The 9,679-nt window shown below is 45.7% G+C and overlaps 1 protein-coding gene across 1 annotated transcript; it reads right to left on the bottom strand.

Moving 5' to 3' along the window:
- Positions 1–147: 147 nt before the first annotated feature.
- LOC119504246 (dehydrogenase/reductase SDR family member 13-like) lies at positions 148–8,791 on the bottom strand. Its single transcript, XM_037796280.1, has 5 exons — positions 8,426–8,791; positions 6,499–6,617; positions 5,539–5,662; positions 5,102–5,428; positions 148–1,348 (listed from the first exon to the last, which is right to left on the bottom strand). Exons 1-5 carry the CDS (start codon positions 8,556–8,558, stop codon positions 1,086–1,088), a joined length of 966 nt encoding a protein of 321 aa, XP_037652208.1. The 5' UTR covers positions 8,559–8,791; the 3' UTR covers positions 148–1,085.
- Between the last annotated feature and the right edge of the window lie 888 nt (positions 8,792–9,679).

Below are 9,679 nucleotides of genomic sequence, written 5' to 3'. Positions count from 1 at the left end.
ATGTAATCATTCTTGCCCCGTCTTACATCAGTCAATTATCTGTAGACAGTCTAAGCCTAGTATTTAACACCAAACTCGCTAAACTCACAACATAATTAAGTTTGTTACACAACAACAGTTTTATCATGATATATTTCCAACATGACCTAATAATTGATTGAATCCACCGTATGGAAGGACAGACCGCTGGAACCGGACGCAGTGACGTTAACGTATTTAACAGTTTTTACACCAAAATCTTTGGGAAAAGATAAAAAAAAATGGTGACGTTAACTTTAACGTTCCTCCTCGTAGATCATAAACCCTTTAATATAATAACGACTGGTTGAAACCGGTTGAGGAATGTAGACGTTATAGTGCTTTTCATCCAGAGAAACAGCAGCTCCCCCGTTCACTAGTACAGAGTTACAGGCCAGTCTGACCAGTCCAATGACGCCCACGATGACGTACGATCCAGGAGTCAATGTGGCGTCTATGTATATATACACACAGTGGCCACTTTATTAGGTACACTAATACAGTCCAATACAACAGCTTATGTCATGTATGTAACGTAACATATTTAACTTACATATGTAACTTAAGTTACATAACAAACGTACTTACTTTAACCCAAACCACGATCTTTTCCTAAACCTAACCAAGTAACGTAACGTACTTTACTTATGTCACGTATGTAACGTAACGTTAACCACGTGTTGAAGTCTGCTGTATTGTGACTGCATTAGACTGTACAGGCATACCTAATAAAGTGACCACTGAGTGTATATCTATGTATATATATCTATGTACACATGTCTATGTATATATCTCTATGTATATACTGTATATCTATGTACACATGTCTATGTATATACTGTATATGTTTATGTTCAGCTTGTGGAGACTTTAAATTTAATGCAGATAAATCTATAATTATATAATTATCATCATGTAATTTATAAAACCTCTGAAAGCAGAAGCTGATTTGAATTTTGATGCATTCAAGAGCAGACATGAAACAAAGGCGTAACGTCGCGGTTATATGGCGTGCGCTCGGCTACCAGTGAAGGAAGCACGCAGCGTCAGATTTCAGGTTTCAGGATTCAGGCCAAACCGCAGAAACCCTCGCTGAGCTCCCACAGCTTCTTGGCCGTGGCGTCGTCTCTCGCCTTCGACTCGATGTTCAGCCGCGGCGAGCAGCAGTCGAAGTAGTGGCCGCTGAGGTGCTCGATGCCCGGCTCCAGAGCACAGTGGAGCGTGGCCTGAGCTCCGGACACGGCGTCCACGAAGAACAGGTACATGAACGGGACCACCAGGATCTTCCACCAAAAACCAGAAGAACGAGCGATCTCCGTCTGGATGGGTCCTGATAGAGAAGAAACACATTACTAAAGCTGACTCTACATTTCATTTATTCATTATTATGTATGGAAGACCAAATCTGTCGGAAGGAATGACAAAAATATTAGTAATATTAAGTTAGAATTAACTTATTTAATGTTTATTTTGATAGCCCTCTTCTCTGTTAGTAACCATGGTGACGTGTTTAGTGGAGGTAGAATAATTCTCTGAACACGTTACCTAACGCTGGCTAGCTAACGCTGGCTGGCTAACGCTGGCTAGCTAACGCTGGTTAGCTAACGCTGGTTGGCTAACGCTGGTTGGCTAACGCTGGCTAGCTAACGCTGGTTGGCTAACACTGGCTGGCTAACGCTGGCTAGCTAACGCTGGTTGGCTAACGCTGGTTGGCTAACACTGGCTGGCTAACGCTGGCTAGCTAACGCTGGTTGGCTAACACTGGCTGGCTAACGCTGGCTAGCTAACGCTGGTTGGCTAACGCTGGTTGGCTAACGCTGGTTGGCTAACACTGGCTGGCTAACGCTGGCTAGCTAACGCTGGTTGGCTAACACTGGCTGGCTAACGCTGGCTAGCTAACGCTGGTTGGCTAACACTGGCTGGCTAACGCTGGCTGGCTAACGCTGGTTGGCTAACACTGGCTGGCTAACGCTGGCTAGCTAACGCTGGTTGGCTAACGCTGGCTAGCTAACGCTGGTTGGCTAACGCTGGTTGGCTAACACTGGCTGGCTAACGCTGGCTGGCTAACGCTGGTTGGCTAACGCTGGTTGGCTAACACTGGCTGGCTAACGCTGGCTAGCTAACGCTGGTTGGCTAACGCTGGCTAGCTAACGCTGGTTGGCTAACGCTGGCTGGCTAACGCTGGTTGGCTAACTCTGGCTGGCTAACGCTGGCTGGCTAACGCTGGTTGGCTAACGCTGGCTGGCTAACGCTGGCTGGCTAACGCTGGCTGGCTAACGCTGGCTGGCTAACGCTGGTTGGCTAACGCTGGCTGGCTAACGCTGGTTGGCTAACGCTGGTTGGCTAACGCTGGCTGGCTAACGCTGGTTGGCTAACGCTGGCTAGCTAACGCTGGCTAGCAAGTATTGTTGTCTTGTTTTTTTTAATGTCTGAATAAAATGCTAGTTTTTCTCAACATGTGCCGTCACTCTCTCTCCAGGATCACCAGAGGTAGTTGACAAAGTTAAGATGAACCAACGGGACCAGATTAGACCGCTACGCCGCCGGAGACGACTGCAGGAGGAGGAGACGGCTGGAGAACGCTAGCTAGCTAACGCCTGCTCTCCCTCCCAGTGAAGTCGTCTCCTAGCGGCGAGGAGTGAGGTGGAGGGACCCGTGACCCGGCGCTGTCCTCTGTCCTCTGTTGGACTCATTTCCTGTAGCATGGTGGAATTAGCGAGCTAAAGCTAGCTAAGTAGCCAGTCACTAAACAACTTAATGCTTTCATCCTCACAGGTCTGGTCTCAGCGGAGGAAAGCACCGTGCTTATCACCAGATGAATCACCGTGCTATCACCAGATGAATCACCGTGCTATCACCAGATGAGGGCAACCGTGCTATCACCAGATGAATCACCGTGCTATCACCAGATGAAGCACCGTGCTATCACCAGATGAAGGCACCGTGCTATCACCAGATAGCACCGTGCGTGCTATCACCAGATGAATCACCGGTGCTATCACCAGATGAAGCACCGTGCCTATCACCAGATTGAAGGCACCGTGCTATCACCAGATGAAGCACCGTGCTATCACCAGATGAAGGCACCCGTGCTATCACCAGATGAAGCACCGTGCTATCACCAGATGAATCACCGTGCTATCACCAGATGAGCACCGTGCTATCACCAGATGAAGCCACCGTGCTATCACCAGATGAAGCACCGTGCTATCACCAGATGAGGCACCGTGCTATCACCAGATGAGGCACCGTGCTATCACAGATGAATCACCGTGCTATCACCAGATGAGGCACCGTGCTATCACCAGATGAAGCACCGTGCTATCACCAGATGAATCACCGTGCTATCACCAGATGAAGGCACCGTGCTAATCACCAGATGAAGCACCGTGCTATCACCAGATGAAGCACCGTGCTATCACCAGATGAAGGCACCGTGCTATCACCAGATGAGGCACCGTGCTATCACCAGATGAAGGCACCGTGCTATCACCAGATGAGCACCGTGCTATCACCAGATGAAGCACCGTGCTATCACCAGATGAGGCACCGTGCTATCACCAGATGAGGCACCGTGCTATCACCAGATGAGCACCGTGCTATCACCAGATGAAGCACCGTGCTATCACCAGATGAAGCACCGTGCTATCACCAGATGAGGCACCGTGCTATCACCAGATGAGGCACCGTGCTATCACCAGATGAATCACCGTGCTATCACCAGATGAGGCACCGTGCTATCACCAGATGAGGCACCGTGCTATCACCAGATGAGGCACCGTGCTATCACCAGATGAATCACCGTGCTATCACCAGATGAAGCTCCGTGCTATCACCAGATGAAGCACCGTGCTATCACCAGATGAGGCACCGTGCTATCACCAGATGAGGCACCGTGCTATCACCAGATGAAGCACCGTGCTATCACCAGATGAGGCACCGTGCTATCACCAGATGAGGCACCGTGCTATCACCAGATGAGGCACCGTGCTATCACCAGATGAATCACCGTGCTATCACCAGATGAAGCTCCGTGCTATCACCAGATGAAGCACCGTGCTATCACCAGATGAGGCACCGTGCTATCACCAGATGAGGCACCGTGCTATCACCAGATGAGGCACCGTGCTATCACCAGATGAGGCACCGTGCTATCACCAGATGAGGCACCGTGCTATCACCAGATGAATCACCGTGCTATCACCAGATGAATCACCGTGCTATCACCAGATGAGGCACCGTGCTATCACCAGATGAAGCACCGTGCTATCACCAGATGAGGCACCGTGCTATCACCAGATGAGGCACCGTGCTATCACCAGATGAAGCACCGTGCTATCACCAGATGAGGCACCGTGCTATCACCAGATGAAGCACCGTGCTATCACCAGATGAGGCACCGTGCTATCACCAGATGAGGCACCGTGCTATCACCAGATGAAGCACCGTGCACCGCTGCTGTTAGCAGAAGGCTAAACTATTAGCAACATTTACTCTCCGTCTCTGAAACGTTTCTCTGATATCGTACCTCTAGAGCCTCCAATCACAGTTACTCATCTCTAATGTCTGTGATATCTGGATTCAGACAACAACACAGAAGAGGACATTTAGATGAGGAGCTTTAGCCCACTGCTAGCGTTAGTTAGCCTCCAGCTAATGTCAGCCCACTGCTAGCGTTAGCCTCCAGCTAATGTCAGCCCACTGCTAGCGTTAGCCTCCAGCTAATGTTAGCCCACTGCTAGCGTTAGCCTCCAGTCTTTCCTTCGGTTGGATACTAAATCAAAATTCTGAGATAACATGCCAAGGTTTTGAGATAATTGATTGAGATAATTAAGTCAAAATGATCAAAATGACATTTTAAATCAGATTTCTGATTGAATAAGTAAACATTTTGATTTAATATCTCATAATTTTAATTAAGAAAGTCAAAATTTTGGTTAAAGTTATTAACTTCATAGGTAGATATTATAATGGATCTTATCTTGAGTTTTAACTTTTCATCTGTTTGTTTTTTCCTGGCAGAAATGGACCTCCATAGAAGGACCCTGGATGCTAGAAAGCAGTGAAGCTGCTGTGTGCTGACCTGGGTGGACGCTGTAGCAGGTGACGTCGGTGTCCTGCAGCCTCTTGGCGAGCTCGTAGGTGAAGAGGACGTTGCACAGTTTGCTGTGGCAGTACATCAGGAAGAGCTCGTAGTCGCTGCCGTCCACGCCGACGTCTCTCTGGGTCGTCAGAAGGTTGAAATCCACCTTCCCCATCTCGTACGCTTTAGAGGCCACGGTCACCACGCGGCTCAGCCCGCTCGCCTTCAGCCGGTCCAGGAGCAGCATCGTCAACAGGAAGTGTCCCAGGTGATTGACGCCAAAGATCATCCCGAAGCCGTCCTTTGTCTTTCCCCCGATTATCACGCCTGAAGACAGAAACAATAATAACTGCATGTCAGATTAATCTCCAGGTTCCAGCTTTCAGATGATGTTCAACACTTCTATGTGACATCTACTGATGAGCTGTCGGGCTGACCGGCGTTGTTGATGAGCACATCCAGTCTGGACTCGGACCGCAGGAAGTCGTCAACGAACGAGCGGACAGACTGCAGACTGGCCAGGTCGAGCTGCATGAAGATCACCTGGCTGTTCCCCGTCTCCTGATCACCATGACAACGAGGACAGGTTAGAAAACATTATATACACTTCCAGGACAGTTTCCTGTGTTCCTGCTGCTCTATTCAATCACCAGATGGTTTTATCCAAAGACTGAATAGAAGAAGTGAACGTAGTCGCCGTGATGTCACCCATCAGTTTGTGGACTACTCCATCTTGTTTTTTTGTTTTTTTAAAGTTATTTTTTGGGGGCATTTTTTAACCATTTTTTTTAATTTATTTTTTTTATTGACAGTGGATAGAGTCTTGAAAGGGGGGAGAGAGCGAGAGAGTGGATGCGGAAAGGGCCACAGGCCGGATTCGAACTCGGGCCACCGCGGTCAGGACTGAGGCCTGTTACATGGGCGCCCGCTCTACCAACTGAGCTAACCCAGGCGCCCCCATCTTGGTTTTTGGTCGTCGCCATCTTGGTTTTTTGGCCGTGACCATCTTGGTTTTTGGCCCTCGCCATCTTGGTTTTTGACCGTCACCATCTCGGTTTTTGGCCCTCGCCATCTTGGTTTTAAGCTGTCTCCATCTTGGTTTTAAGCCGTCTCCATCTTGGTTTTAAGCCGTCGCCAACTTTGTGCAACCAGAAGTGACGGGAGGTTGGAGCTAAGTACAACCGAACGCTGAATAAGATACAGAAAACACACTGTGAAAGGGTTATAGATATATTGTAGTATGAAGTGATATAATAGTAATATAAAGTGTTATTTACTGAGTGATGATCATAACGGAACCATAATAACACAAGTAATTAAACCTCAGTCTGAACAAACAGGGTGTATTCCTGGTGAATGTGTGACGTCTACAGTCAGAAAGAGGTTTCTGTCTTCACCTGGATGATTTCCTGGACGGCAGCTTCGGCTCGCCATCTGTCCCTGCAGGCCAGGATCACCCTCGCCCCCCTCCTGGCCAGATCCATCGCCGTGGTCTTACCGATGCCGGTGTTTGCTCCTGGAGAGAGGACATATTGATTAGCCGTGCTGGCGACGAGCCTGAACAGAGGGACATGTCGGTCTACCAGTTTGGTCCAAACATGAATGTTCATGACATTTGGAATCGAGGTTCATGATTCATGTTCATGCCCAGACGATGAATCCTAATGACGCTGGTGATCCCCTGACTTCAAAACGTCTTTAAATGTCTTTAAACATCCTTTAATAATAATAATAATAATAATAATAGCTTGGATTTATATAGCGCCTTTCATGAAACCCAAGGACGCTTAACAAAGACATAAATAAACACAACAAATGTAACAGAAGCTAGGGCCATAGGCCTTGGTGAAGAGGTGGGTTTTGAGGAGTCTTTTGAAGGTGTCCAGAGATGGTGCGTTGCGGAGCTCTATGGGGAGAGAGTTCCAAAGTGTGGGGGCTGTCACACTGAAGGCTCTGTCCCCAAAAGTTTGCATTCTTGTGTGAGGGATGGAGAGCTGACCCGTGCCTGAGGATCTAAGGTTCCGGGGCTGTGTGTATGGGTGGAGGAGGTTAGATAAATACTGAGGCGCCAGGGCATTGAGGGATTTGTAGGTGAGGAGGAGGATTTTGTAGGTGATGCGGGACTTTACCGTCTTTAACCGTCTTTAAATGTCTTTAACCGTGTATTTATATATTTATATACTGTATGCGTATATTTATATATTTATATACTGTATATGTTTATTTATATATTATATACTGTGTGCGTATATTTATATATTTAAATACTGTATATGTATATTTATATATTTATATACTGTATGCGTATATTTATATATTTATATACTGTGTGCGTATATTTACATATTTATATACAGTATGCATGTATTTATATATTTAAATACTGTATGCATATATTTATATATTTATATGCTGTTTACATTTATTTATATATTTATATACTGTATGCGTATATTTATATATTTATATACTGTATGCATGTATTTATATATTTAAATATTGTGTGCGTATATGATGTTTTTCTTTGTTGATCATATTTTATAGGACCGATCCATAAACAGAATAAATACAGCAGGAACGAGACGGTCGTTCTTTAAAACATAAAGTAATATATAATCCATATGTGAACATGAATGAATCTGCTGCTCAGGAACGTTCTTCCAGAGCTTTCAACCATCAACATCTAACGGACCTCCGTTTGTTTGAAAGCTCAGAACGAGTCAGTACGGTGAGCTGAGGTCCTGTTTCTGCTCTCTAAGCATCATGGGAGCTGTAGTTGTTGTTGTTGGACCGGTTCCATCTGAGGTTGTGTTATCTGAAGAGCCTGATGGGACCGAACGGAGGCTCCACCCAGAGACTCCTCTCAGCGTTGTTCATTACACACACATACTGTACATTCATGACCTTTGACCCGCTGATGGGCAGCTGTTTTAGCAGCTGTTCTTCAGCTTTCGACACGTTGAGAACAAACTTTTAATCTCAAATAGAAGAATGAAGTCCTGTTGGACTCAAGCTGAGGCAGTTCCAGGAGACCTGCCTCAGCTTGTTGGACGTTAAGAGGTTGAAATCCTGAGAAGGAAATGTGCATTTAATTATTAACTTGAACAATTGGAGCAGTGATCCGGAGGAAACTTGAACTCTTGTTTATCCGATGAGGAGAAGTCCTCTGATAATAATACGAGTCCTGTGACAGTCCAGATGTTTCCTGACTGAAACTGCACATATGAGACTTCATCAGGAGTCATGTTTCAGCTGCTGTTCGGTGCAGGTTTGTTCTAATAGTTCCTGTTCCAAAACCCTCCGGTCTGCAGGCTGTGAACTCACCGGTGACGACGGCGGTCTTCCCGTGCAGCTCTACAGCGCTCCGACATCTGGGCAACTTGAGGAAAACAGCATGAAGGAGAAAATAGGCTCCGACTAACAGAAGAGAGAACAGCAACAGCAGCTCCAGCATCATCCTGAACGTTCACAGTCTTAATGGAGAACTCTGCAGCTCTCCGTGTGTGAGGGGGTGGGGGAGTGTTTATCAGCTGGATCAGCAGCTCCACGCCCTCCTCCGGCTTCAGACAACCTCTCTTTCCTCTTGTTGCAGCACAGACCAGTTTCAGGTTTCCTGCAGCTTGCTGCTGTCGGACCGATCTGATCTGAGTTCAGTTGTCAGACTGAAGGTTTATTATGAGGAGAAGCAGCAGAGAAGTGATTCCACCTCACAAGAAAGATAAGAACAGTAAGAAAGGTCACCTCCCCCCGTCTACTGGGCCAAACCATGCGTAGTGCACGTGCTCTCAGTGTGTGTGAGTGTGAGTCGGATACAGGAGAGGAGGTTTGTGTTTATATCACACTGACATTAAGAACTAGTATTTCTGGATTCATGCTGCTAGCTCAGGCGAAGGATGACCCTCACTAACACGTGTTCTAATTATTAACAGATATGAGAGAGCCCCACACATAACCACATGTTAGATTTAACAGTTCAGTTCTCCTACAGGTCAGAGGTCAGCAACCTGCAGCTCCTCTCCAGCGGCTCCCTGTGGAGCTTTAAACATGGAAATGAATAACTGCTCTTTGTTCACATTTTCATTTTTATTGATCATTGTTGGAGGTCTATGTTACGACGGAGTATTAGGACCACATTGAGGAAAAAATTTAAAATATTATAACTTTAATTTGTAATATTACGACTTTTTTCTCGTAAAGTTATGACTTTATTCTTGTAATATTACGACTTTTTTTTCTCGTAATATTACGACTTTTTTCTCGTAATATTACGACTTTTTTTTCTCGTAATATTACGACTTTTTTTCTCGTAAAGTTATGGCTTTATTTCTCGTAATATTACGACTTTTTTTCGTAATATTATGACTTTATTTTAGTAATATCACGACTTTGTTTCTCTTAATATTACGACTTTTTTTCCTCATAATTTTACGACTTTTTTCTCGTAATATTACGACTTTTTTTTCTTGTAAAGTTATGACTTTTTTCTCGTAAAGTTATGAATTTATTTCTCGTAATATTACGACTTTTTTTTCTAATAATATGACTTTATTTTAGTAATATTACGACTTTGTTTCTCGT

Source organism: Sebastes umbrosus, chromosome 16 (assembly GCF_015220745.1).
Source record: "Sebastes umbrosus isolate fSebUmb1 chromosome 16, fSebUmb1.pri, whole genome shotgun sequence".
NCBI lineage: Eukaryota > Metazoa > Chordata > Actinopteri > Perciformes > Sebastidae > Sebastes > Sebastes umbrosus.
Note: the sequence above shows the minus strand (reverse complement) of the source record. Positions and strands in the feature narration are given on the sequence as shown.

Excerpts from the sequence above, each read along its gene's own strand:
- LOC119504246 (XM_037796280.1), bottom strand. The coding sequence starts at position 8,558 with ATGATGCTGGAGCTGCTGTTGCTGTTCTCTCTTCTGTTAGTCGGAGCC. Across the intron at positions 5,663-6,498 it reads CCGTCCAGGAAATCATCCAG|GAGACGGGGAACAGCCAGGT; the intron begins GTGAAGACAGAA and ends CATGGTGATCAG. Across the intron at positions 5,429-5,538 it reads TGTGCTCATCAACAACGCCG|GCGTGATAATCGGGGGAAAG; the intron begins GTCAGCCCGACA and ends TTCTGTCTTCAG.